Source organism: Trichosporon asahii (genome assembly GCF_000293215.1).
Source record: "Trichosporon asahii var. asahii CBS 2479 unplaced genomic scaffold scaffold00050, whole genome shotgun sequence".
NCBI lineage: Eukaryota > Fungi > Basidiomycota > Tremellomycetes > Trichosporonales > Trichosporonaceae > Trichosporon > Trichosporon asahii.
In genome coordinates, this window is record NW_014040874.1 from 2,731,538 (window position 1) to 2,758,292 (window position 26,755).

Genomic DNA, 26,755 nt, shown 5'->3' on the forward strand with positions numbered 1-26,755 from the left:
GCTCCACTACGGAAGGGCCGGGCGTCACCCCGTAAAGTTCGAGGGGTAATTACCGAAAAGGGCAACATTTCAATTGAAACGCACGCGATTAGCACGTTCGGCACGTGATACCCTTGATCTTCACGCTCCCCTCACCCAGGGCCCACCGCGGCCGAGCTGAACGACGTCGGTCTCTTGGACGGATCGAGGCACCGTTCACTGAAAATTTCGCTTGCAGTGCCGTCAGCCCCGTCAATTAGACTCATCCATGTCCGCGATCTCTAGCGGTCTCAGGCGGGTAGCCTCTCCATTGCCTGTGCTTCCCCCACTCAAAGCCCGTCCTCCGTCCTCTCCATGCCCCCGGTCACCCGCCACTGCCGCCCACTGTGAGCCCTCTAACTCGCTCGCTCGCATCGACTCCAGGGTCACAGCAGGGGCGGCAGGGACCCGACCGACTCTCGTCTCGGTGACCCAACCGTTGAGTCAGATGACGAGCCTCGACCGTTCCTGTCCACGGTATGGTTCGGCGGAGAGAACAAAATAGTCCTCAAACCCGATGGAATCAGCGTTGTTGTTTCGCTGGCGTTGGCGCTTGCCTAGCGGTCGCCGGCGTCCTGGACGCACCCTGCGCCGTTCCAGGACCTCGACCTGATGGCGACTGAGGGAATTATGCTCCGCCAAACAAATGTGATTCCCGACCAGACCGACCATGTAGTCTCTGGACGCTGTCATGTTTGCTCAGCTCATCACATCTTGCTCGAAGGGGAATCGCTCAGGACGGCAGGTGCGGACGTTTCACCGCGTTGCGAAGCTGCGGCAGGCCCGAAAGCCACACACGCTGACCCTTTTACCAGAGTTACTATCCTGGGCCAAGTGGTTCAGACTCAATGCCAATGATGACCGAGGTCATTGGTGCCTTGAGTTATGAACCCCTTGCCCAACCCTCGCGGGACAAGCGAGGCTTCCCCGCCATCTGGAACCTGCATCCATCAGGATGTAAACAAACATGTGGGCCAGAGCTTCGCTTCGATCAGTGCCCACATGGGGAGCGTGCTGTATGCGGTCTTATGCTGCTCCAGAAAAGTATAGGACGTTTACGCCGATGGATTACTCCGACCCCGCTTGTCCATACTGCGGGACCCATCATCAGTCCATCGCGTCCCATGCGGCAACGGAGAGGTCACCGAGGTATCAAGTTTTTCTGCATGTGGGGCTACACATTGCCAAACGGAGACGGGAAACTCGCAAGTCCATTGCAGGCACTGCAACAATATGGTCAAGTGACGTCGTTTGGTCGCCTAAAATTTGCCGGACCAACCGAGGATTCCGCCACGGGGGTAGGGGGTGCACAGCAAGTGCGCAATGTGTGTTCACGATCGCGCATCAAACTTCGCTAGCGATCAAGAACCCCGACAGCTGAAGAGCTCTGTGCCTCGCGCCTCCGGACCGCGGACCTCAGCCCCCGGCCTATGCAGTCCGCCTGTGGCTTGACTCACCTGACCATCTGAGCACTTGACCCAGCCGGAGCCACGGAGTCCCGAATGCGCCAAGAGGGAGAGCGCGGGACCCTCCCTTGGATTCTTTGGAACCGCTGGAATCTTGGCTGATCTCATTGATTTGTACCGGTGACCTCACGTCAGCCAAGCTTTAGCGAGTCAGCGATCAAACGGTGATCAGCGGGTTCTGGCTCACGGCCGATCGGTCCGCGTGCCCGACACGTGTGCTGCCGATAAGATACTTCCGCTCACTTCATCAGCCAGCCGCCGACTTCGGCACAGACGCTGACGGAAGTGCAATCCGCCCTCCACTGACGGTGAACGTGGTTGTTTGGTTCCGCGGTGATCGACGCCAGTTACGCCAGCGACCGTGAGTTGAGCGCCGTGACACGTCCCTTGCGCCACCGACGACCCCGACGCCTTGCTCGTCGATCCGACTCCAACTTGTCATCTCCTCATGTTCTCCAGAGCCATCAGACGTTTCGGAACCACCATGTCCCAGTCGCCAGAGTACGTCTACAAGGTCTTCCCCTCTGCCTCTGTGGACAGCAGGTACGTACAGCGCAGCTGCGTATGCCCAATTTTCGGGTGACCCGGATGTGACGTGACGAAGAATCGAAGGGAAAGCTAACCGAGGTCACAGGTTCTACTTCCCCCAGCCGATCCCCGCGTCGCACGAGTTCTTCCTCTGCGAGAACGACCTCCAGGATGGTTTCGTCCACATGTCGACCGCTGAGCAGGTCCCTGGCGTCCTGAACAGGTACTTCGGTGACGTCCCTTCCGTCAGCATCCTGCGCATCGACTATGGCAGGCTTTCGGCCTTCAAGCGTGTCACCTGGGACCAGGCTTCCAACGGCGAGAGTGAGTGAAGCACTGCTTGAGCGCTCGCTAACAGCTCAGAGTACCCCCACCTTCACGGTTTCCTTGAGGGCGAGAGCGTTGACAGCTTCAAGGAGATTGAGAAGGGCCAGAACCCCACCTGGGACGCTTCCCTCAAGACCATCTCGGACTGGCTCAAGTAAACATTGTATACCGCCCGCGTTGGCCCAGAGTACGTTGATTGATACAGCTAATAATATGCATACCGCAATCCGCAGTGACCTCATCGGCGCCGGGCTATCGGCTTAGGCGTCGGCATCGATCCTGAAGCAGACTAACATCCTTGACCTCGGGCCACTGTCGAGCCTCTCGCAAGCTCTTCGCACTCACTCTTACGCACGCCAGATGTGTTTGACGTCCCAGCTGGCCTCGGTATCTTCGTCCGTTCCTGCTGTGCCTGCATTCATCATCGCCAACGCCACTGACGTGCGATCACCGAGCGGTCCACCGAGGACTCGTAGCACTCTCCTTCAAGTAACCGCAGAAGGAGTCTACATCTGCAGTTTGGACATCCCAGATATCGGAGTCCGCAATCTGGGAAACCGAAACGTGCGCCGGGTTCCTGGATCAACGAACACCCTGCGTCGGCCACTGACCACTAGGCCCGAGCTGCCACATGCGTTCGTCATGCTCTCGTGTTGAGTTCGCCATGACGTAGGCATGCAAGCAGCTGGCAGGCAAGCAGGTAAGCAAGAGTCTATCGGTACTCTTGTTCTGCATCTGTCCAACTCTGTGCCTATCTCGATCGGCTCAGATTAAGGTGTCTGAACGAAGCACCCGGCACGACTCAATTAGAGCTGTCGAAGCTCTGTTGCCCCCATGTCTATGCCCTGGGACGGCTCTCTCTTGGGCGGGCCGCTGAGAAGTCGGTCTCACTGTGCTCCTCGCATTCCGCGCCTCCGAGGTGGTATATGGCAATTGTTGGAATGACCTTCGACACTCCGACATCCGAGGCTCATAGCAGCCGATGCCAAGATTCGTCATCGGGGCAAATCTACTCCGCTTGCGTCTGGAATGCCAGGACACAGCCAGGACACAGGGCTCTGCCCTGTCTGACAACAACGGGTCCGGCTGGATCTCAAGGAGATGCGATCTGGTGCGAGGTGTCGTTCCGGCCGACCTGCCAGGTGGGAAGTCCCAGGTCGCTAGAATGTCGGGCGTCCGCCCACTACCCGGCGTCAGAAAGCACTCTGCTCTTTAGGTTTGCTCACCTGATGGAGGTTGCCCAACGCCAGAGGATGGCAAAATGAGGTGCCGGCCCTCGGTGTAGGAGTATCAACGACGCCGCGGTGGCCTTGCCCTAAAGGCCCAACCGTTCAGTGGCTTCTCCGTTCAACTCACCTTCGATGACCGTCTCTTCATGACTCAGTCACCCGATTGCGCGTAGGCGTCTCCAAGCCTACCACTCCCGAATCGTCTTTCACACCACTCGTGAACTGCCCTCAATCCAGTGGCCAAGGTCTGCCATTGGACAACACCGGCGGGCACAGGCCGCTGCTTGGCCGATCTCGAATTCGAGTCCGCCGCAATCTAGACCTGACTCGGGAGCACAGAGAGGGAGATGAGGTGGGAGGCCATGCTAGGCGACTCTTGCGATGCTACATTTGGAGTCATGTTGATCCACGAAGGGGGTGAGTGGAGGTGCGGGCAAGTCTGCCTCTGTCCGTGGATAACGGCCACTATACTCCGCAGATGGACGTCTTCCCATTCTCTCGCGCACTGTGCGTTCCAAGACAGTGGTTCGACAAACCCGAAGTTCGTCGTTTAGCTCCCGAGTATCGGCGTCTTAGATACCCTTGTCCTCCCTGTGGTCCTTTCCGCATAATTTCCAAGCCCAGTCCCGCGAGCAACCAATCGTCATCACAAGCTCCAATTCTGCACCTTTCTTATCGAATGTTGCTTTAGTGGACAGCCTGCATTCCTCGGCTTTTCGCATCCTGTTGGCCCAAGTGTTATCGTGACTGAGTAAAGCAAGACGAGTGCTGAGTAAGAATGGAACATTGCCATGGCCGCGGACTCCGTGCGGGCAACAAACTTGTGCGCACTGCGCCACCTCCACCCGCCGGCAGAGGCCTCCACTTCAAGATCCGGATTTCAGCCTGAACTCAACCGACGAGTCGATGCCCACCGATTACGCGACTCGTTGATCAGCGCGTATCTGGGCTTGATCAGCAATGCACCGCTCTGAAACATCGCAACGATAAGACGTATATAACCCTTCAGGTCTTGCTTCTGTCATCTCAACATCAACCGCGTCTCTCACTCACTCGAGACATTACTCAGCGTCGTTCTCGACTCTCGACACACCGCGCCCACCTTCTACAACCCGCCAACTCCGAGCAAGCCCAGCAATCTAGCTGCGTATCAGCCTTCCTCCGCGTCTTCCCCCAACCTACCCCGAATCAACATGCACATCCCCGCATACCACGGCGAGCACGACTCGGCCACCCTCGAGTCGTTCATCAAGACCAACCCTCTCGGGCAGCTCACGACGGCCATCCCGCTCGCAGGCCAGGAGACGATCCAAGTCTCGCACATCCCCTGGGTGCTCACTCCCTCCTCTGACGGGTCTGCGGCCAAGCTTCGGGGTCACGTCGCCCGCGCCAACCCGCAGATCAAGTCTATCCTCGCCTCGCTCGAGAAGACCGCGGGCGGCCGGACCGGAACGCTCGAGGACAATGTGCTCATCCTCTTCAACGCGCCCGTGCACTCCTACGTCCCGCCGCGCTTCTACCAGGCCACAAAGCCGACGACGGGCAAGACGGTGCCGACGTGGGACTACGCCGCGGTGCAAGTGTACGGCAAGCTGACGTGCTATGGGTCGAACGACGACGAGTCGCTCTCCTTCCTAACCACGCTGCTCGACGACCTGACGCTCGAGAGCGAGACCAAGGCCGCCAAGCAGGACAAGACGGACACGCTGTGGACGACAGACGAGGCGCCCGAGTCCTACCGCAACATGCTGAAGAAGGCGATTGTCGGCGTCGAGATTGAGGTGGAGCACATGGAGGGACGCTTCAAGCTCAGCCAGGAGATGAAGGGCGCGGACCACAGTGGTGTTGTCGAAGGATACCGCGCCCGAGGGACTGCGGAGGGCGACGAGATGGCGCGCATGGTTGAGGAGCGCGGCAAACTCCGGGACGAGAAGGCCGCGGCCAAGGCGGCCGCTTAGCCCGCGATTTGTTCGGACTTCGGGGAGTGAGAGTGGAGTACAATGGGCTGGAGAGAGACAATTAATGTGAATATAATGGACTTGGAAGGGGGGGAGGCGCTCTGTGCATCGGTTGTCTGGGAGGAGCGTACTGACGGGGATCCCGATATTGAACACAGGAAGGGCGTCACGCAGGGCGGCAGGAGACTGGACAGGCGGGCGACAGGAGTCTGGGTAGGAAGGAGAATACGAAACGACGCCAATGAGGTCTAAAATGGTAGGGCAAGCAAAGCAAGTCCGCCAACGAAGAGCTGGAAGAGACACACTCTCGTACTCTCGTACCTCTCGTCTCGTCATGACCTCGGGGCACTCTGCAATCGCACGTTGTCGTTGGGTCTGCCCGGGAGCTATGTAGGGCCGTCGAACACGATGTCTATCCCAGTCGCTCGTAGCGACGGAACCCATCACGAATGTGCCATCGACTCGGACTCTCGCCCTCGCCGTGCACTTGATGAGTCAGTATGAGTGTCAGCTATACCTGCGCTCAGGCGCTGCGTGATATGCGCTGATCCTGCTGGCCCGGCGTCGGCTGGCCGGACGCAAACATCTCCCCGGACTCGGGCTACAGGGTCGCCTCGCTCGCTGGATTCGCGGCATTCACTCTTGCTCCCCCGTCTCCTCGCACGCACTCACTCATGCTCCGCAGACTCGCGTGCTCGCTCCGCTCGCGGCGCTCGCCGTTTGTGCCTATACTTATTCATATGATGGATACATGCTAAGGGGGGGTGGGTGGGGTATACTACTATTTCCTTTCCCGTGTGTGTGTGTGCAGGATTTTTAGAGCTCGTCGTGGGCGACCTCGTCGTCCTCCTCCGTGGCGGCGGGGAGCTCGTCGTCGTCCTCCTCGGCAGCAGCGTCAGAGGCAGACGTGTTGGAGGCGGCCGACTTGCGGTTGCTCTCGACAAACTCGGTGAGCGACTCGAGCGAGCGGTCGCCGTTGTAGTCGAGGAACTCGTCCGAGCCCGCAGGCTTGAACTTGAGCGTCGGGAAGCCCTGCACCTTGAAGGGCGCCTCGGCGGGGATGTCGTTCTCGGTCGCGTCCATCTGCGCAATCACGACATTGTCCGGCTTGTACTTCTCGCCGAGCGACTCCCAGATCGGCGCAAGGCGCTGGCAGTGGCCGCACCAGGGCGCGTAGAACTCGACAAAGACGTCCTTCTCCTTGTCGCCGAACAGGTCCTCCCACGAGTTGGCAACGAGCTTGTACACGGGGCCGTCCTGCGACTCGGGAACGGGCTCAGACTTGACAGTGGGCTTGATGTCGCCAGAGACAACACCGGCAACGTGCTTCTTGATCGAGTCGACAGTGGCGTCACCAGACTGGACGTACTTGAGCATCTCGGTCAGGTCCTGAACGGCAAAGGCGGGGAGCTTGTCGGTGGCAACACCGAGCTGCTTGCCGTACTCGCCAAACTTGACGCCGTCAATCCAGACAAAGTTGACCTTGTCGCGGAGCTCGCGGGCAGTGTCCTTCAGGCCCTCGATGATCTTCTCGCGGGGCTCAGCGTCGGCGGGGTCGGCGAAGAGGAGAGCGAGCTTCTTGCCAGACTCGGCGTAGGTGGCAAAGTTGTCGGGGCCGAGCTCGGCGAAGAGGGGAACCGAGTTGGCAGCAACAAAGTCGCCGAGGTCCTCCTCGGTGATCTTCTTGATGTTCTTGTGCTCAAGAACGTTGTGGCCCTCGTCGAAAGACTTGTAGAGAACAATGGCGGGGAGCTTGGGGTTGCCCGGGAGCTTGGGGAGGTTGTCACCGACGACCTGGCCAAAGACAAACTGGTCACGGGCCGAGTTGGCGTACTTGGCGAACGACTCGGGGACGGGGTGCTTGGCGTCACCGTAAGCAATGACGACGACCTTGTCAGTCTTGGTGAAGTCGTCGTGGTTCTCGGGGGTGACGTCCGAGACGGCAGGGAGCTGCTGCTTGTTCATGTACGAGACAATGCCCTCGGCCTTGCGGGGACCGCTGTAGTCGGTGGGGACACCGTTGCGGAAGACCTTGAGGGTGGGGTAGCCCTGGACATCGTACTCGCCACAGAGGTCCTGGTTCTCAGTGCAGTCGACCTTGGCGAGCTTGATGCCCTTCTCCTTGAGGGTGGTGGCGGCCTCCTCGTACTGGGGAGCGAGGTTCTTGCAGTGTCCACACCCTGGTTGTCAGTTACAGGTCGATCGCGGGTCAACTCACAAGGAGCGAAGAACTCGACGAGGGCGAGCTCCTCACCGGCGACCTCGTTCTGGAAGTTGTCGGCGGTGAGGTCGACGACGTCGGAGGCGGCGAGGACGCCGGAAAGGAGGGGGAGGAGAGCAAGGAGGGACGTGGTGGGCAATCTCATTGTGGATCGATGTGTGGGGAGATGAGAGAGAGAAATGAAGATGAAGGATTGGCCTGACTAAGTAGGGGGTTACCCCGGACAGGATGGTGGACCACCTCCACGTCGACGCGACATTGGGCGAGTTGGGTGGAATATGGGATGCTTGGCTGGCATGGCGCGCATCGCCCGCATATCCCGGCGCCTGAGTCATGCCGCTAGCCGTAGGCTGTGAGCCGCTGAGCCGCTGGGCCGCTGGGCCGGGAGAGAGCGGCCAGGTGTCCAGCCCGGGCAGGGTGCAAAGGTCCCAGGGTGGGATCCGAAAGGGACGAACAAAAGATGCCGCTGAATCATCGTCCACCCATACACGCTCACTCGCCCATGATGGCCCTGCTACATCCGGTAATGTCCGCCAGGCACCACTGCTTCGCCCTCGCGTCCATTTGTCCACATTGACGCGCGGCGCTTGCTGCAAGTCGTAATCGCATTAGGAAACTTGATACTGCCCATGATGAGCCCTCCCAACCCAATCATGCATCTCCCCTGCAGCTCACGTAAACCACAGTGTCCCGCACATCGATGCGGCATCTCCAGCTGACGTGTTCGCAGCATGTGTTTTCGGCCATGTGCCTGCCTGCTACACGCTGGCACACCCCTTAGTTACAAGACTAGACGATTAGAACGGGGTAAGCGGCGACACTGGTGCATGCACGAATCTGGGTCAAGTGGGGCCCTCCTCTTAGCCTGAAGCTAGTGCACAGAAGACGCCTCTCTTCGGCGGCGCTTGCACATGGGTCAGCATGCCTGGCTCGAAGGACAGTGGGGCCATGAGGGCCACCGGGTGACTCCCAACCACCGCCCACTTCCACCGCCGCCCGCACACACACAACATTCGGCAACACACGGCCTCCTCCGCAACACTGGCACACAGCCATCACACCCACACTCCCACACTCACGGTCTGTCAGGCAAGGCAGATCACCCACCCAGCCCCTCGGCCCAGGTCTACCATAAGCACTACGGCCCCATCATGACCGTCCAATATCTAATCTCTCTCCGATCTCACCATCGGGCTTCAACCTCGGATTTACTCTTAGTCTTATTCACGTGCCACTTCTTTGCCTGGACCTCGCGCATCGGCCTGTCCCCGCAGATGACTCTCTCAAACGGTGCTCACGCAATCACAGCGCTCACATTACTCACACGACCACTTTGACGCAACTCAAACATCTCACATGCATACATGCATAGCTCTGGAACACATTCCGACACCATATGCATATCAGACGAACAGCGTAGCCCGTCGGACAAAGTCGGTCGTATTATTCGACGTCACTGAGGAGGGCGCACGTGACTTTGATGCCGTCGGGGTCTCTGGGGAGCAAGCATAACTCACCACACGGAAAAAGTCAGACGGACCGCCTACGGAGCCCGGCAAAGTCCAAAGTCGTCACTGTCGATATCTATCGTTAAAAACACCAAGCACACATCGACGATAGAGAGAGACTTGTCTGTACCCACCCACACTCGAGTGTACAGTTAGCAACACAGATCTCTCTTCCGAGGACCCCCCCGTCTTCGTGTCGCTGTCGACTTTCCCCTCCCTCTTTCGCCTCGGCTTGAACTAGATCCGACCGGCCGACACCAAAATGTCTGCGAACGAGGCCAAGCCCGAAGCCGTCCCGGAGGCCGTCCCCGAGACCGTCGCCCAGGAGGCCCCCGCCGAGGGTGCCGAGGGTGAGGCCGCCGAGGAGCAGCCGCAGCGTGGGTAGTCACTCGGAAGCTCCAGAGTCGCAGGAATATTGACATTTTCCCAGTTCCCCCTGTTTACGTGCGCCTGCCCAAGCCCAACTCGTCCCGCACGCTGCCCAAGGCGACTGGCACCGAGAACTACTCGTCGCTCAAGCTCTACTCGCAGCCGTCGGAGACTGTGCAGGACCTGAAGCTCGCCGTCAGCGAGTGGATCGGCGGATACTGGCTCGGACCTTACTCGCTCCGCCTGCCCGGCCAGCCGGGTGAGGCTCTTTCGCAGTCCAAGGACGGCGTCGACGTCCACGCTGGCGAGAAGCTCAGCGAGTGGCTCGAGATTGGCGACGTCTTCGCCCACGTCCCCGAGGAGGGAGACCGCTCGCTCGAGGTTGTCAAGGGTGAGTTTTTATTTTGACTGTCGAAAGATAAACGCTCGGCTAAAACTGCCCAGAGCCCTACACTGAGGCCACTGCTCGCGCGGCCGTCGTCCGTCTCCTCGACTACATTGAGCCTTCGGGAACCTCGGTCCACACCCTGTCGACCCCCATCGGTGTCGCCCCCGGCGCTACCATCTTCGAGTCGGTCCGTGACGGCAAGGTCACCGCCCAGACTGGCGGCCTCGCTGCCCCTGTCTACGAGGAGGTCGAGGCCCAGGTCCCCACTGGCGGCAAGAAGGGCAAGGGCGCCAAGAAGGAGACTATCAAGATCAAGAAGGAGATTCCTGCCGAGAACCTGCACGCGTTCTCTGACTGGAAGGAGGAGTGGCAGTCTCTGCCCCTCTCCAAGCTTCCCGTTGCGCAGGCTCCCCTCGAGGTCCTCTCCTGCCTCCGCTCGATCCAGCTCTCGCCCTTCAACCCTCCCCCGGCGCACCTCCGCCAGAAGGGCCACCAGCTGTACCTGCAGGTCTCGATCCTTGAGGGCGACGTCTATACGCTCGTGTGCAACTCGCGCGGCTGGTACGTCTCCAAGTCGAACGTGAACCACTTTGACCCTGCCCCTCGCGCGGCTGCCGACGGCTCGATCCCCGCCCCGACGCACTCGCTCATCGATCTGCTGCACACGCTCTCGCCGCTGTTCTCTGAACGCATCTTCGCCCTGCCTTCGCTTTCGTCCAAGCCCCCGGCGCTCGACCCCCTCTCGACCGTTGCGATCCCGCAGGCCGAGCCGGCCTACCCCTGGCTCATCTCCGCGCCCAAGCCGGACACTGTGCCGGATGTGCTCCGCACGCAGCTCGCGTACCTGCACACGGGTGCGACTGTGCCCGAGGCGCTCGACTCGTCGCGCGACTGGAACGAGGAGATCCAGGGCGTCAAGGAGCTCCCGCACTCGACGATGCAGGAGCGTGTGTTCCGTGAGCGCATGGCGCAGAAGACGTGGAGCGAGTTCACGCAGGCGTCGCTGCGCGCGATCCAGGCCGTGTCCCGCGGCGACGTTATCCCGCTCAACCCCAACGAGCCTTCGCGCTCGCACATGTGGCTCGCGTCCAACATTTTCGTGACCAAGGCGATCGACTCGATCGACGCGTACGCGCACCTCGGCGGCGACGCTGCCGCGCACGTCTCGCACGCCAAGGACGCCGAGGGCGTCAAGCTCCTCAACCGCCTGGACGTCGATGGCGCGTACCTCCTCGGCCACACTGTGATTGACTGGCAGGGCGACCGCTGGGTGTGCCAGTCTGTTCTCCCTGGCATCTTCTCGCGCCGCGAGCCCGCTCCCGAGGCTGCCGCCGAGGAGCCCGCCGAGGGCGAGGACAAGAAGGAGGACTGGGTCAAGGTCGAGGGCGAGGGTGCCGATGCCTCGAACCCGCTCATCATCTACGGTGTCGACTCGGAGCAGACGGGCACGATCCACTGGGACGAGGCGACGCACAAGATCATGGAGCAGATTGCCGCGCAGCAGCGTCTCGCGCCCCACAAGGTCAAGTCGGGCGACGACGAGCGCGAGTTCTACGCCTCGGCCGAGGTCAAGGGTCTCCGCGGCTCCGACGGACGCCGCTACCTCCTCGACCTGCCGCGTCTCAACCCCGTCGACATTGAGTGGCTCGAGAAGGACTACAACGGCAAGCTTGCCGGCCCCGAGGGCGCCGAGGGCGACGCCCCCACCTATCCCCACCGCATGGCGCTGCTGCGTACCGAGCTCGTCGAGCTGTTCTGGGAGTCGGAGCTGAAGCGCTGGGCGCGCAAGGTTGCCGAGGAGCAGGCGGCCAAGAAGAAGGCCGAGGAGGGCGACAAGCCCGCGGCCGAGGGTGCCGCCGAGGCTGCCGAGGGCGAGGAGAAGAAGAACGAGCAGCCCAAGGAGACCGAGGAGCCCGCGATCGACCCCGAGACGATCGCGTCGCTCAAGGACTTTGAGCTGCGCTTCAACCCGGACGCCTTTGTCGACTCGCTCCCCGAGGAGGGTGCGACCACTTTCGGTCCGGCCAAGTACGCGGACGAGTCTGACCCCTCGATCAAGGCTGTGCGCGACGCTTCGGTGTTCCTGCGCACGATTGCCGTTCCCGCTGTCGCGCTCGACGTGCTCACCGGCGCCGCCACGGGCATCATGGACGGTATCTCTCTCACGCGCCACCTGCACGCGCGTGGTATCAACATGCGTTACCTCGGCCACCTTGCCGCGACGATCGACACGTTCTCCAAGGGCAAGGATGGCGAGAAGCGCGAGTCGTCTGGCTACCTCAAGTCGCTCAAGGACATTGTGCAGCATGAGATGGTCTTCCGTGCGTCCAAGCACGTGCTGCGCCGCCTCGTCCGCGACCTGCTGCCCGAGCAGGTTCCCGCGGCCGTGGCGCACTTCCTCAACGTGCTGCTTGGCACCGAGGTCAACCCCGCCCCCAAGGCGGTGTACGAGCGCTCGGACGTCGGACCGGCCAAGGAGCCCGAGTACGTCTCGCTGACGCCTGAGCAGCTCCGCGCCGAGCTCATCGAGGAGATCGAGACGCGCTTCAGGTGGAAGCTGGACGAGAGCTTCCTGACGCAGGGCCTGCGCAAGCCGCAGCTCCTGCGCGAGCTCGCGTCGCGCTTTGCGTTCCAGCTCGCGCAACGCGACTACGCGTTCACGTCTGAGGACGCTGCGGCCGAGCCCGAGGCGCCCAAGGCAGCCAAGGGCAAGAAGAACGCCAAGGCTGCTGCTTCCGCCATCAAGCGCTCGACGACGTTCGAGCCTGCCGACATTCTCACCCTCGTGCCCGTCATCCGCTCCACCGCGCCGGCCGTCACGGTGGCCGAGGAGATCTTCGAGGCTGGCCGCGCGACGATTAACCGCGGGCAGGTCGAGCTTGGCCTCGAGTTCATGCTGGAGGGTATCCAGCTCTTCGAGTCGATCCACACCGTGATCCACCCCGAGGTCGCGGCGGCGTACAACCAGTACGCGTCGACTCTGCACCAGCTGGCGCGCATCAAGATCCAGCAGATGGCCGCGCAGGAGAATGCGGACCCCGAAGCGCCGCTCGGACTGGACATTGCAACCGGCCTGCGCCTGCAGCGCCAGGCCGTGATCATCGCCGAGCGCACGCTCGGCGTGTACCACCCCGACACGCTGGCGTACTACTTCCAGCTGGCGATGCTCGAGAACCTCGAGGGCAACAGCAAGGCGTCGCTGACGTACTTCCGGCACATCCTTTTGCTGTGGGGCGTGATCTACGGCGGACAGCACCCCGAGATCGCGACCATCATCTCCAACGCCGGCATCGTCCTGCAGGCGCTGAACGAGCACAGTGCCTCCGTCGTGCTGCTGAAGCAGAGCGCGGCGCGCGCCCGCGCCGCCTTCGGCGACAAGCACACGCAGTACGCGGCCGCGCTGCACCAGCTGACGCAGGCGCATTTCCTCGGCGGCGACTTCCCCGCCGCCCTGGAGGCGAGCGAGGCCGCGCACGCAATCTTCAAAGATGCCTATGGCGAGGACAACGCGCAGACAAAGGAGGTGGGCAAGAACGCCGAGCTCCTCCGTGCCGTCATCGACAACGTGGAGCGCCAGAAGCAGGCCCAGGACGCCATGCGCGCACAGCAGCAGCAGCGCCTCGCCCAGGCTACCGCCGCGGCTCGCTCCCCCCGCCTCCGCCCGTAAGACCGCCGGCGCGGGGCAGAGGATTGCCTCCGGCGCCAAACTCCCCGGCCAGCTCGCCCAGACCGCGCAGCAGGCCCAGGCTCAAACCCAGTCAAAGAGCGGCAAGAAGAGCCGTATCGGCGAGAGGGGCGAGGAGGCCATCGACGACCTCGTCAACTACATCCAGGGCAACGCGGGCAAGAATGGCAAGAAGGGCAAAAAGGCGTCGAAGAAGTAAAGGAGCCCCCTGTCGAGCGAAGCGAGACGGCGCGAGGCTAACGCTCGGCGTGTGGCTAGGCTAGGCTTACTGTCGAGCCCAAGCTCTGCGCCGCGAAGTGAAGTCAAGTGAAGTGAAGTAGATCTCTAAAAACACCCCATCAGCATAACTCTCCACTCCCTGCATACCCCCCCTATGCTATTCGCATTTGTTTTTGCTCTGTCCCTCGCTGCAAACAAGGATCTAGGAATACAGGTTCTGCATCGCAAAAGGTCATTAACGTGGGGCGTTTCAACTAAGATAAAAAAACCAAGAAAAGTCGTGTAACTGATATCGATGGCCAAGGCCGAGTGTAGTGCGTCGAGGTGTCCAAGATGATCGACGTTGGGAGCGGAGCTTGCCTCACTGGTGAAGCTCGTGAGGAGCGAGTGTGGCGCTCGCCCCACTCGCTTCGCTCGTGGCGCTCGCTCACGCCTTGAGACGGAACACCTCGTCCCACCCCAGCTCCCTTCCCATCTGGCCCAGATGCCGCGTCCAGACCCAATACGCGACTCCGAGCGCGAGGGCAAGCTTGGCGAGCGTCTTGAGCGCGAGCGCGGCGGGGCCGTCCTCGTGCTCCTTCCGCGCCAACCGGCGCGAAACCACACGGTTGACGCGCGAGATACGCTTGGCCTCGTGCCGGCGCTGGCGCGGGGGCATGTTCGGGCTGAGGGTGGGGCTGAAGGCGGGGTCGGCGGCTGGCGTGGTGCTGGTGGGTACGCTGGAGGCGGGGGTCGAGTTGAGATACAGACTGGCGGAGAAGGGCGAGTAGGGCGAGTAGGGGGCGGACGTGGGCGGCGGGGACGAGACGGTAATGTCGACGGTGCGCTGGCGACGCGCGGCACGGATGCTCTCGCGATAACTGTCCACACACGCCTCCATCGCGTCCCACCACGTGAAGCCCCTGATGCCGTCCGTCGCCGCATTCGCGGACATGCGGCGGCGCATCTCCCCGTCCCGCAGCACGCTCGCTAGCAGACTGGCATACGTCTGCACCAGACGCGAGTCCGCGTCGAGATTCTTGCACGCCGACGCCCAGCCGCCCTTCAGGTCCGCCTTGCCCTTGGCCTGTTCTCCCGGCCCCATCGGCATGGGCAGGAGGAGACCCGTGTGCCCGTGCGCGACCAGGTCGCGCGTGCCCTCTGCGTCGAGACCGACGACGGGCAACCCCGACGCGAGGGCTTCGAGCACGACCTGCCCGAATGTCTCGGTGAAGCTCGGGAAGGCGAATACGTCGGCGGACGCGTAGGCTGCCGCCAGCGCTGGGCCGGAGAGATGGCCCGTGAAGAGCGCGTCGTAGCCGTGCTTCTCGCAGAGCGCTGTGAGATCGGCGCGCGCGGGGCCGTCGCCGACGAAGACGAGCTTCGGCCTACTGGGCAGCAGAGAGTACGCGTGCAGGAGGAGGGAGAGGTTCTTCTCCCATGACAGCCGGCCGACATAGAGGATCACGAGGTCCGGCTTCTCGTCCCCGGCCACGGAGCTGGCGGTCGACTGCGCGGGAGAGATCGGCGTCAGAGGCGAAGAGGTCGCTGGAGTCGAGATCACTATGGACGCGAGGGACGGAGCAGCGGGGACGACCACGGGACTCATGGGCGGCGTCGGGGGTAGGCCGTGCGCGAGCTTCTTAAGCGCCACGGGGGAGGGAGGGAGGGGCGCGATGGGCGCGGGGCCGACACCCCAGATATCGCGCAGGGTCTGGGACCGGTTCGAGGGGCCGAACTGCTCCAGGTCCACGCCGCGGGGCCAGAGGCGCACGTCCGAGAACGCGTTGCGTTCGAGCATGTCGCGTGTACTTGGCGACGGGCAAAGAGTGAGGCGACACTTGGCATACAGCCAGCGCTGGAGGGACCACATCAGCGGCTCGAGCCAGGACAGCCCGAAGAGCGTGGCGTAGGTCGCCAGGTTGCTGCCCGTCAGCACATACACCGTTCCTCGCACTTACGTGTGGTAGCTTGCGACGACGGCTCCAGCCAAGCCCGTGCCGACGGCAGGTCCCCGCTCCGGGACCCACTCTGCACCGGCCCAGCCGAGCTCCATGGCGACGAGGGTCTGCGCGCCGAGCCAGATGGGATCGACGAAATGCACGACGTCCGGCTCAAAGTCCTTGATCGCCGTTAGGAAGGCGGGACGCAGGAAGTTGAGCTTCAGCCCGGGATACACGACGAGCGGGATGCCCGCTGTCCCCACCAGGGGGTGGGAGGCGTAGTGGCTCTGGGGTGTTAGTGGCGACTCAGGGTGGGGTGGGCCGATGGTGTGGTGGTGGGTGGAGGTGAGCAGGTGGTGTATGTTTGCCGCTCGCTTGCTTGCCGCCCCGCCCTCGCTCGGAGCAGCGGCGTACTCACCATACCGGAACCAGGACCCAGGAGCATGCACTGGTGGCCCTCCTTCTTGAGGTGTTCGAGGAGACGGGCGAGCGTGCGAGTGACACCGTCGACCTTGGGCAGAAAGTTCTCTGCAATGGTTAGCCACACGCTCCAACTGTTGACGTGACTGCGCCCCTCGACTACGCCCCACATTGCGCCCCTCTCGCAAACAAGCAGGCCGTCAACTCACCAGTCACAATCACGATCCGCAGGCCGCTGCGCCCCCGTGCGTCCGCGATCCACGACTCGCGCGCGTCCTTCTCCTCGCGGGTCATGCCCGGACGCCACCTGTACTTCTCGTTCTCCTCGGCGTCTGCGTTGTTGTTCTCAGTGGCGAGTGACGGCTCGGGCATGTCGAGTTCGGGGACAGAGTCCAGCGGCATCGGCGGCGGCAGCTCGAGCTCATCCTCTATAGGCCCGGCGAGAGGGGAGGAGATCGAGGGCGTGTGCGCGTGTGCGTGCCGCCTGTTCCAGCGCGGCGACGACGTCGTCCGCACGTTCCCGCTCGAGAACGGAAACGTACGTGGAGTAAGGGGCGGAGTCGGGAGTGCCATGGTGCTGAGGGTGTTGTAAAGTTCCAAGTTGCGTTGCTTGGTCGTGTTACCGAGTGGCGACTACGAGGTGCTCCAAGACGCTCTCTCGTCAGGTGGCTGCGAGTTGCGGAGTGCGGCTGCGCGGGCGGAAGGAGGGAGAGAGAGAGGGGAGCGGCAGAAGGCCGGGGGCTGTGGGAGGGCACACAAACGCCGTGTCGATCGCGATGTTCGCGATCTCTTCGGGTAAAGAAGGCCGGCGCTGGTCGAATCGTCGCCGTGTTGGGCAACTGATGTCTGGGCTGCCCAAAGTGGACCGAGCGATGATGTTCCCGCACGTCAAGGGGTTGTCGTGCGGAGTTGATCTGTGAGACGATGAGACGAATGAAGAGAGCGATCACAGATTGACGCGCCCTTCGTGCTGACTTGAGGAGTTAAAGAGTGAAATGAGGTGCCGGGGAAGACGCAACGCGTGTAGTCTTCCTCGTGCTATATGACTTTCTCTCATGTTGTCCCTTGTTGCCCCAGCCTCCGCTCGCCGTCTCCGCAACCCGCCTAGAGCTCCCGCATGTGCGTGTGGAGCGTAGCGCCCATGGAGCCGCGGCCTAGTCCGCGTTGGCGCCGTCGAGCAACGCTCAGTGTTTATGCAGCGCTGCAAAAGTGGTTGGGGCAGCTAAAACCTGATCGCTCAATTACTCCGTCATGGACATGTCACGACGACGACACAGACTGGAACACGTTCGTCGATCCCTCCACCTCCCAGCAACCGGCTTCCCCGGATAGTCACGGCGCGGCACGCACGGCACGCGGCACGACGCCCCGGCTGCGTGTGGGCCGCCGCGTCGTGGGTCCTGGGAGATTGAAGTGCAGCAAAGTGGTTGGTCGAATGTGGGACGCACAAACAATCGAAAGAATGGAACGTCGGGAACGTGTGTGAGTATTGTCTCGATGCGGAAACGTGCGTGCATGATAACGTTCAGAGCCACAACCTTGGCCACCCAGTTACAAGGGGCAAGGCACTGTTCCCAACCCGGGGTCTCCACAACTCCCAGCAAACCTAAATTCTGGGAGGCGGCCCGGCTGATACTGCCACGTGCGGAATGAAGTGTAATCTGAGACTTCAAACCGGCTCGGCTTCATCACGTGACGCCGGAATATCGTCGGCCCTTCACGGCGGTCATGGTCTGTGCTCAGGCTCGCACCCGATCGCTTCAGGAGCGAGCGAGCGAGGAGATCTATACCGCCGCCGGCGGGGTTTAAAAGCGATTGAGGACCGCAGACGGAGTGTATTTGCGTGCACTGCAGAGGAGGATTCGGAACAGCACGTGACATGGTGTGCCTGTATGCGGCAGTGTTATTCCGAAGTGGGCGTCCAACGGCCTGCTCTGGCTGGTCAGCGTGGAAGTGGGTGGATGTAGCCACGCCGACGTCGCGCATTACCTCGACCACGCTTGATAACAAGGGGGAATGCTTGACAGCCATTGGCCGGTGTTACAATAGACGCCCAGATCCCATCCGTGTCTCATTGGCTGCGGCGGCGTGCAGGGGGGAACAAACTCCAGGCCCGGATCCGGGCCACGCGGACGACCCAGGCGGAAGAGCAGAGGACGGTGGTTGCGGGCCAACTATTCTTACCAATCACACACGCCGTCTCCACGGGCGGAGGATTCCCGGCCCTTTTCTGCGCGACTCGATTTCTTCGCTTAGCGCCAAACGAGGCGTTTTTGCTCCCGCTCAGGCATTCGCCTGCATCGCCTACCCGCCCACCTCGACAGTCCTCGACAACCCACGCCCCTCTCCCCGCATGCCCCGCTTCTTAAACACTCGACTCGCCGCTAACCCCCACTCTTTCTTTCCTTTTCTTCGTTCCACCCCTCAACTGCTCTACCACTCCATCTACACGCACCACCACCCACCAACGAGCAGTTTACCACGCCTAGCCTCTGGCCTGACCCACACGACCCCTTCTCGTGTCTGATAACTTGAACCTTGCCTACTCCCAGACCATTCAAAATGTTCTTCACCGCCTAAATAACGGTCGGTCCTCACCGTCTCATCGTCGTCCACCCAGACGATTCTTTGAATCTACTTTAAACACCCCCAAGTCTTCCAACGAACCCCTCCCGGTTCATTCAGTTGCCCATCATGGCCTCCTCAACAGTTCCCCCCGCCCTCCCCACTCTCCGTGTAACCTCGACCGAGTACACGACCCAGTCCACCCCCCAGTCCCGTCCCTGCTCTCTGCTGGCGTTAGCCCGAGAACAATCGCAAACAATCCGATAGACGCTACCCCCGTGCCTACCGGTTCCAACACCGCTACTATTCAACCGAAGGATCTTTACGACCTCCCCCTGAGCTCCGCAGCTAGCAGCTCCAACAAGCCAACGGAAACCCCTACTCCGTCCAACAACAACAACACATTCAGTATGCTTGACGAACTTTTCACCTCCACCGCTCCCTTTGACTGGGACCAGTTCCTGGTCGGGGACCCGGAAAAGGTTGCCGTTCCCGAGAACGAGGCCTCGCCCGCCTCCGCCATCCTCAACCTGTCGTCCCCCGCTGGCACTCCTGCCTCGGCTGGCGACTCGCCTCAGTCCACCGAGTCGGAGCAGTCGCGCTCGCTCGATGGTCCCTCTGGCATTGACCTCCTCGACTTTGACCTCGACCTCCCCGCTCCCACTGGCATCGCGCACGACCCCCGCGACATTCTTGCCACGCTTCAGGCGTCTGCCCCTCCCGCTGTCCCTGACGCGACGCTGAACTCGGACGCTTTCGGCTCTGCGTTCAGCGGCTTTGGTGGCCTCGCCTCGCTCGGTACCGACGCTGTTTCCCAGCTCCAGCTCGGTGACCTGCTTTCGCAGATCAGCAACGCCAACCCCGCGGCTCTTGCCACGCCTGCCACTCCCGCTCTGCCACTCCCGCTGCTCCGGCTGGTCTCCCTGAGGCCTACGCCGCGCTCGGTTGGCCCGCGTCGACTCCCGCCGCCGGTGCTGCTCCTGCGATGAAGCGCAAGGTTTCGGACGTTTCGGACGACGGCAGCGTCAGCAGCAAGCGCCCCCGTGGCCGCCCTGCTTCGACTGCCCCGCCCGCCAAGCGCCCCTACCGTCGCCAGTCTAAGCCTGGTCTCAGCCTCTCCCAGCTCGCCGCTGCGGCCGCGTCTGGTTCTCCTGTCGTCGTTGGCGACAAGAAGGAGCCTCTTCCCCAGTCGCCTTCTCCTGCTCTTGAGGAGAAGCCCGTTCGTCTTACCTCGACGGGCAAGCCTTCGACCGCGCGTCCCCAAGGCTGTCGTCCCCGAGAAGTACATGAAGAACGGCGAGGCCCAGGCCATCACCGGCATGTCCACTGAGCAGATCCTCAGCTTCCCCAACTGGGCTGCTCTCATGGAGTGCGTCGACGACGCTCACCGTGCTGGTGCCGAGGTCTTCGGCAAGATGATCACGGAGAACCGTGACAAGGCCAAGTGGGCTGCCAAGAAGTCGCGTGACGAGCGCAAGGCCAAGGTCGAGACCCTCGAGGGTCAGGTTGACGAGCTTCAGGGCAAGATCGCCGAGATGCGCGGCCTCCTGCTGTCTCTCGTCGGTCGCGGCGCTGTCTCTCTCGCTGACGTCGAGGCTTACATCTAACTAAGTCTTTCGCGTTAGTACGGCCATCAGTTCTACTTTTTCCCCCATCGGCTCTTAACTGCCTTTCAGTCCAACGTTGCGACGTTGGTGTCAAGCTTTTGAGCACTACCCCATGGGTTGTTGTTTTCAACAAGGTCGGGCGCGCCTCCAACGGCCGCTCACGCTGCCGTCCCTCCGGGACAGCGGCACAACAAGCCGAGGCGAGTCGTTGAGGCTCCCTCACGTCCAAGATTTGGCTTTCCCAGTGATCGCCATGCCCTCTTCATCCTTTCAACTAGTTTTCTTTCGTTTAGCTTTTCACCTTTTTTCCTCTTCTCCAGACCTAACTCACTCATTCAATAATCCAACCCAAAAACCCACCCGCTACTGGTGGGACCGGACGTCGCAACAGACGCTCCTGGCCAGCAGCTTAGGTCTGCCTTCTTTATATAATTTCCTTTTCTGAATGAATCCAATTGTCACGATGACTCGAGAACTCGGACGAGCTGCACAAGATTGCGCCATACTGACTCGAAGAATGAGGCGGGTGAGCACACCGCATCCGTTGACACCGGAAGCGGAAACGATGGCGTGAGCGGCAGAGCATGCGGTGTGCGGTGAGGTGCTGAGTCGTGCTGGTGAATAGTGGGCTCTAATGTCATGAATCGACTCGGCCGTGAATGCGTGAATGTGGGGCAGACGTTGGCCGTAGATTCCGACAGCCGCAACGAGGTGCATAACAAGGTAGGCGCTCTTGCATGCTGATGCTGAGCGGTCAGCTGTCTGTCTGCCCGTCTGTCTGCCCGTCTGTCTGCCCGTCTGTCTAGCCAGTGTGAGCGAAATGCACCCCACGGTCCCGGCAAGTCTCGTACATATTCCACCGACTCTACAGTCTCTACTAGCTCTACAGACTCTACTCTCCAAAGGGCAATGCCAGGACCCCAAACTCCCCGAACTCCCCGAACTCTCCATCGCGGACTGCATGTGCGGGAGTCGGAGTTTACCAAGCCACCTCGGCCCCGAACGGCAGGTGGTCACTCGCACTCACGCCTTTGCGGGGGAGTCCGTCGCCGAGCTCGCTCGTGCGCGGCGGGGCGAGGACGCGCGTAAAATCGAGTCTGGGGGCAGAGCTGGGAATGTCAAAGAGATAGTCTGGGGCTGGTCAGCTTTGTACTTGCTGTGCCGTGCTCAATCGCTAGTGGCCATGCCAGCTGCCTCAGCCTCGCCAGCTGCCTCGGCCGTTGGCATCGGTCGTTGGCAGCACCCTCAGCCGCTGGAAGCACCCTCAGCCGTTGGCATCGGTTCGGCCGCAGCCTCCGGCCTCGTTACTCACCCAGAGTCAGCCTGAACAGCGGCGTGAAGCAGGTATACGCCGGCTCTGCTCCGCCCTCGGCGCGCTGTATGCCCTCGAGCCCGCCGCGGGCTGCATACGTTTCCTCACCCCAGGTAGTGCTCGCATACGCACTCCGCGCAGGTTGGGGAAGAACTTCGGCCGCCAGCCTCTCCACTTCGGAGAGGGAGAGGATGCCGTCGTCCTCGGTTGGAGCGCGCGTGTTCGCGATGCTCTTCTCGTTCGAGTCGGGGAGCTCGCCCTCGCCTTCTCCTTCGCCCTCGCCATCGTCGCCCTTCTCGGCTTTTGGCTCGGTCGGGGCCGGAGTCGAAGGGGCAGGCGTGTTCGCGCCAGTTCCCGAGGTCGAAGCGTCGTCCCCTGCTGAAGGAGGAGGAGGGGGCAGGCCGACCTTCTCGACACTCGTGTGCACGAGTCGCGAATCCTCGAAACCCTGCACGATCTTCGGGTCGTAAGGGCCCCGGCTGGCTAGCAGCTGGTACGGCATCTCGCGGGGCTGCGTGTTCAGATCGCCTGTCAGGAGGATGGGCCAGGTCGGCCGGGAGGACTGCAGAGCCCGCGCAGCGCGCAGGAGGACGATGAGCTGGCGCGCGCGCTCGTACTCGAACTTGGGGTGCCAGAAGCTGTGGGTTAGCTAATGAGGCACATACAGGCAGCTACAACTGCGCCCTCGACGGGTGACTCACAGATGCGTCGTAATGACGATGATCCCGTCGTCGTTCTGCTTGTCGCGCAGCGCGGCGAGGAGAGCAATGTTCTTCGTCTGCCTTGACACGCCGCGCGCCGTCACTGCGTTGGGGGACTCGGAGAGCCGCTCGTCGTCGAGCGACAGGACGCGCTGCTCGTCCACCGCGAACCGCGAGGTACGGTAGAGAATCACGAGGCCGTGTTTCTTCCCTCGGCCTTTCGCTTGCAGCGGCGTGTGCTCCGGCACAGAGGAGAGGACGTCGTCGAGCCGGTCGCATTCCTGGAGTCAGCTACAGGAGGGTGAGGATTCAGCTGTCCCGCTCTGCCTAACTAGTTTCATTGGCAAGCAGCGCAAGCAGCATGCAGAGAGGTAGACTCACTTGCAGACAGACGACATCAGTGTCCTTCATTGCCTCCATCTCGGACTGCAGCATCGGTTTGCGGTCGCTGAAACGCAGGCAGTCCGAGCCGGGGAACAGGTCGCGGCCTGAGGGTCAGTTGGAGAACAGCGGATTACGACTGTGCGCCAGCCACGCTGCTACTCACGGACAAGTGTCTGCGCCAGCATCTGCCTGTCAGCTTGACTTTCTCCGTTGTCTAGCTGCCGCCGTTGAGCTACTCCGTGCGCCCGCGAGACGCAGCAGTTGCTCTCTAGTGCAGCACCGCACTCACATTCCACGTCGTGATCTTTGCCCTACGGTTTTTCTCTGAGCTCGCCGTCTCGACCCACTCGCGCTTGAGAATCCGTCTCCGCGCGAGCTCCTGCTCGCTCATGCCGTTATTGCCATTCGCAGCGGCCGCGGCGCGTTTCGCGAGCTTGGCGGCCTTGCGTTCAGCCTGCTTCGCGATTTGGGCAGCGGTGAGTTTGACGTGCGGCGGGGCGGACATGATCTCTCTGTGTCGGTTCCGGAAGTGTTGATACGGTCAGGAAGAAGGGGTGTTGTTGTGTGTCGTTGAGGGCGCAAGAGGATCCAAGGCGGAGGTGGTTTTGAACCGACGAAAGTGGAGGTGGACCTGACGTCGGATCCGGTGGAGGTCGTCCGCTGCGACTCGCCCAGGCCGGAGGTGGCCGTGATCCGAAGTGGCGGGTCCGCGCGATGGGCGAGTGACTACCACGGGCGTTTCAGAACGCTTGCACTGTGCGGCGATGCAATGCTGATGCAATAATGACGACGACTGGACGCAAATGACCGTACGGGTACTTGGAGAGAATGTCGATGGTGACGTTGAGTGAGTGCGTCACTTGTCGGTTCTCGACGGTAGCGCTCTGATGTGAGTTCGGATAGGACAGTCCTCAGAACTCACCCAGGATTGAAAGGCTGCAGTGTGTCAAGCATGTCGGTTTATTGAGCAGTGGAAGTATCTGGCTTGCCCGGTCGTCCGGTCCTCTGAGGTGCTGTAGGTCAAGAAGGTGGGTGAGTGATGAATAAACGTCGGACAAAGCGTTTCCACATAAGCTCCTGTTTGGACTTACCTCCGTCTGTGAACTGTGCCGCCGCTGCGCATTCTTGCATCATCGCACTGTGCACACTCTGAAAATCTCACAGCTGACAGCTGGGGTGCAACAAGGGTGCGAGTACGACGCCGCAGTTCGCCTGAGGGAACGGCAACCGCTTTCAACATGTCATTGCCTCTATCTTGTGACGGCCGACTGCGATGATACCTAACAGTGCGGAGCAACTGGCACCTCGGTATTAAGGTCTATAGCTCTCAGACGACAAGCTTGACTTTGCGATTTTGCTGTGGGGTACAAAGCAGACCGCCTCTCAGACAACCAAGCTCTCCCATGGCCGGTGACCGGCGATGCTCGCGATGCACTTCACATCACTCTGAACAAGTTGGTCCAGAGGTCGCCCCTCACAGATACATGTTCTCCCACGTCCGCCCATACATTGAGGGCATGCCAAATCCCCATATGAGGTCGGAGGGCGCTTCGCCCAAATTCAAGCTTTCCCACGGCACGCCGCTGCCAGAATCCCATTCGATGGAACTCGTCCTGCCCGGGGTTGGAGACACGGCTCGCTAGATTCGATGCTTCCCACGGGTGTGCTTGGCATTACTACTACTGTGAGCTTCACGATCGTATGCATGTGTTTGAAGAGGCTGCTTCCAGACTGCTGGTTCATGGCAGACATCATGCGGCTCTCATACTTTAGAGGACTGCTGTGGTCAGTCGCCCTCGGTCAGCATCACCGACGTCATGCTCCCAACATCCGTGCCCACGTTGTCGATACAACTCGATGACATTGATTTCGTTACAGAGCAGTGAGAGTGTGATTAAGCACTTAGAGCGAGTCGTCCGCGACCTTCTCGCGCACGGTGAACACGCCGTCGTCCTCCGTGACGCGCCACCACGCGCCGTCGAGCAGCACCATGTCGACCTCGGGGTTGAAGACGATGCCGGTCACGAACGGGCCGTAGACGTACGTCATTTTCGTCGTACTGGGTAGCGGGGGGGCGTCAGCATAGTGTCTCTGAGAAAACAGCCTCGTACGCGCACGAGGCCTCACGGACGCCCTTGAAGGGGCCCGCGGCGCACTCACGAAGACAAGAACGGCAGGCCGAGCTCGCTCCGCTTCTCGCTCTGGCGGCAGAGCACGATCGACCGCGGCCTCAGGTGCGAGCCGAACAGTTGGTCCGTGCCCTGGCTCGCTGGGTCGAGCTTGAACTTCCACTCACCACTCTCGTCCACGCCCAGGCGCGCTATCGGCTGCTGCGACCTTGTCTCTGCCCGGTCTGACGACCAGGGCTTGCTCTTGCTGTTACCCGCTGCGCCTTTCTTGGGGGCGGCTCCAGCTGGTGACGCCGATGACGCCGATGACGCCGATGACGCCGATGACGTCGGGGGAATCTCGCGTTGGGGGAAGAAGCAGAAGTCGCCCTGCGTCGCGTCCAGTCCGCCCTCCTCCTCGTCCTCCAGGAAGGAGGCGGCTTTCTGCTCTGCTGGCTTCGCGTCAGCCGCTGGCTTGGAAGGCACGAGCTCCGCGGTCAGCTGCTTGACCTCCGTCTCGAGGGCCGTCAGACGCGAAAGCTGCTGTCAGCTAGCCGGTTCTGCAATGAGCTCACCATTGACTGGACGTCCGCGGTCATGCGAGACCGGAAGGCTTGGACGACAGACTTCTCGCTCTGAAGGTCAGCTTATGAGCCCTTCATGAAGCTCTCACCTGCGCACCCTTCCCGGTGAGAGCAGCGAGACCGTCGCTCAGCTTCTGCACTTGCTCCGCAATCTGCTGTCAGCTTACAAGAGCTCCAACCTAACTCACGGCCTGGCTGCTCTCAAACTTCTGGTCCAAGTAGGACCTCTGCGCCTTGAGGGCCGCACTCTGTTCCTGCGCCAGATCGGCCTGCACGCGCTCGAGTCCCCGCACGAGCTGGGGGATGGCGACCATCTGCTCCGCCATCTTCTTGTTCGCCTGCTGAGCATCCTTGACGAGCGCCTCGAGCTTGAGGAGCCTCGAGTCATACTCTCCCTTGACGGCAGAGGGGTGGGTGGCGGGCTTAGCCGCGGCCTGGGCTGCGAGGAACGCACGCTGGTTCTGGCCGAGTGCGCGGCGTGCCGCAAAACCACCGATGACGGCCGAGCCAGTCAGCGCTGCGCCGAGGAGGAAGGCGGTAGAGTACGGGTGGTTTGCGGCCATGGCTGCCATGCTGGGCGGGACGGTGGTGGAAGTGGAAGCGGACGCCGGCGACGCGTCGCCACCCACGGTGGTTCTGGCGTCGTCGGCGGGGTGAGCATGCGGCTGCTCGGAGGAGAGAGTCATGATGAGCGGAGACGCGAAATAGAGAATGTTGATGTGAGAGCGGGGTGAAGGTTGGCCCACTGCAGGGATGTGCAGATCGCAGAGCAGTTGCTGGGAAGATGATGCCAGGGGGTTACGGGTGTCATGGCCGCATCTCATGTGATCGCACACCGGATGATGGTGGGGGCATGTGCGACGTGCAGGGGCCCGCGTGCTCGTGGTTCGGGTGATCTATCCGTCGTTCGTGCGTCTGCCTTCCACTCTGCAATCTGACAATGCACGCACGTGACTGCTGTTGATGAAGCTTTAGTATTCATGACCCAGAGCATGCATACGTTGCTCTGTTGCTCGAAAGAAGCTTCGCATGGAAACGTGTCGGTGCCCCAGCCGGGAGGACGTCGGTTACATCACGGCTACTTTTCCGACCGTCCCCGTTCCACCGTTTCCCGACATTGCCAGGCAATCCCAATCGACACCGAGTTTGCACTCTCACTGACTGATCAGGCTTTGTGGAGATCTTCTGTCCTTCCGAGATCCGGGAGAGCTATGGGGTGAGGACTGCAGCAAGCTT

General features: G+C 61.6%; 9 protein-coding genes across 9 annotated transcripts; 4 read left to right on the plus strand and 5 right to left on the minus strand.

Annotated features, from left to right (window-relative positions):
• Window positions 1–1,968: 1,968 nt before the first annotated feature.
• Window positions 1,969–2,497, plus strand: A1Q1_02252 (uncharacterized protein; the record flags this gene model as incomplete). Its single annotated transcript, XM_014325197.1, has 3 exons — window positions 1,969–2,027; window positions 2,089–2,336; window positions 2,376–2,497. The coding sequence occupies 3 exons, from the start codon at window positions 1,969–1,971 to the stop codon at window positions 2,495–2,497; spliced, it is 429 nt and encodes a 142-aa protein (XP_014180672.1).
• A 2,264-nt stretch (window positions 2,498–4,761) lies between these two features.
• On the plus strand, window positions 4,762–5,526 carry A1Q1_02253 (uncharacterized protein; the record flags this gene model as incomplete). The annotated part of the gene is made up of 1 exon (XM_014325198.1): window positions 4,762–5,526. The coding sequence occupies one exon, from the start codon at window positions 4,762–4,764 to the stop codon at window positions 5,524–5,526; it is 765 nt and encodes a 254-aa protein (XP_014180673.1).
• Window positions 5,527–6,342: 816 nt separating this feature from the next.
• On the minus strand, window positions 6,343–7,892 carry A1Q1_02254 (uncharacterized protein; the record flags this gene model as incomplete). The annotated part of the gene is made up of 2 exons (XM_014325199.1): window positions 6,343–7,706; window positions 7,745–7,892. 2 exons carry the CDS (start codon window positions 7,890–7,892, stop codon window positions 6,343–6,345), a joined length of 1,512 nt encoding a protein of 503 aa, XP_014180674.1.
• Window positions 7,893–9,517: 1,625 nt separating this feature from the next.
• On the plus strand, window positions 9,518–13,679 carry A1Q1_02255 (eukaryotic translation initiation factor 3 subunit (eIF-3); the record flags this gene model as incomplete). Its single annotated transcript, XM_014325200.1, has 3 exons — window positions 9,518–9,632; window positions 9,686–10,015; window positions 10,069–13,679. 3 exons carry the CDS (start codon window positions 9,518–9,520, stop codon window positions 13,677–13,679), a joined length of 4,056 nt encoding a protein of 1,351 aa, XP_014180675.1.
• A 664-nt stretch (window positions 13,680–14,343) lies between these two features.
• On the minus strand, window positions 14,344–15,696 carry A1Q1_02256 (uncharacterized protein; the record flags this gene model as incomplete). Its single annotated transcript, XM_014325201.1, has 1 exon — window positions 14,344–15,696. The coding sequence occupies one exon, from the start codon at window positions 15,694–15,696 to the stop codon at window positions 14,344–14,346; it is 1,353 nt and encodes a 450-aa protein (XP_014180676.1).
• A 156-nt stretch (window positions 15,697–15,852) lies between these two features.
• A1Q1_02257 (glycosyl transferase, group 1) lies at window positions 15,853–16,831 on the minus strand (the record flags this gene model as incomplete). Its single annotated transcript, XM_014325202.1, has 3 exons — window positions 15,853–16,125; window positions 16,257–16,366; window positions 16,468–16,831. 3 exons carry the CDS (start codon window positions 16,829–16,831, stop codon window positions 15,853–15,855), a joined length of 747 nt encoding a protein of 248 aa, XP_014180677.1.
• Window positions 16,832–18,952: 2,121 nt separating this feature from the next.
• A1Q1_02258 (uncharacterized protein) lies at window positions 18,953–20,430 on the plus strand (the record flags this gene model as incomplete). Its single annotated transcript, XM_014325203.1, has 4 exons — window positions 18,953–19,037; window positions 19,091–19,621; window positions 19,669–20,042; window positions 20,089–20,430. The coding sequence occupies 4 exons, from the start codon at window positions 18,953–18,955 to the stop codon at window positions 20,428–20,430; spliced, it is 1,332 nt and encodes a 443-aa protein (XP_014180678.1).
• A 1,118-nt stretch (window positions 20,431–21,548) lies between these two features.
• A1Q1_02259 (uncharacterized protein) lies at window positions 21,549–23,332 on the minus strand (the record flags this gene model as incomplete). The annotated part of the gene is made up of 6 exons (XM_014325204.1): window positions 21,549–21,682; window positions 21,743–22,391; window positions 22,444–22,734; window positions 22,825–22,931; window positions 22,991–23,045; window positions 23,117–23,332. 6 exons carry the CDS (start codon window positions 23,330–23,332, stop codon window positions 21,549–21,551), a joined length of 1,452 nt encoding a protein of 483 aa, XP_014180679.1.
• A 1,397-nt stretch (window positions 23,333–24,729) lies between these two features.
• On the minus strand, window positions 24,730–26,205 carry A1Q1_02260 (uncharacterized protein; the record flags this gene model as incomplete). Its single annotated transcript, XM_014325205.1, has 5 exons — window positions 24,730–24,886; window positions 24,988–25,451; window positions 25,511–25,561; window positions 25,609–25,653; window positions 25,708–26,205. 5 exons carry the CDS (start codon window positions 26,203–26,205, stop codon window positions 24,730–24,732), a joined length of 1,215 nt encoding a protein of 404 aa, XP_014180680.1.
• Between the last annotated feature and the right edge of the window lie 550 nt (window positions 26,206–26,755).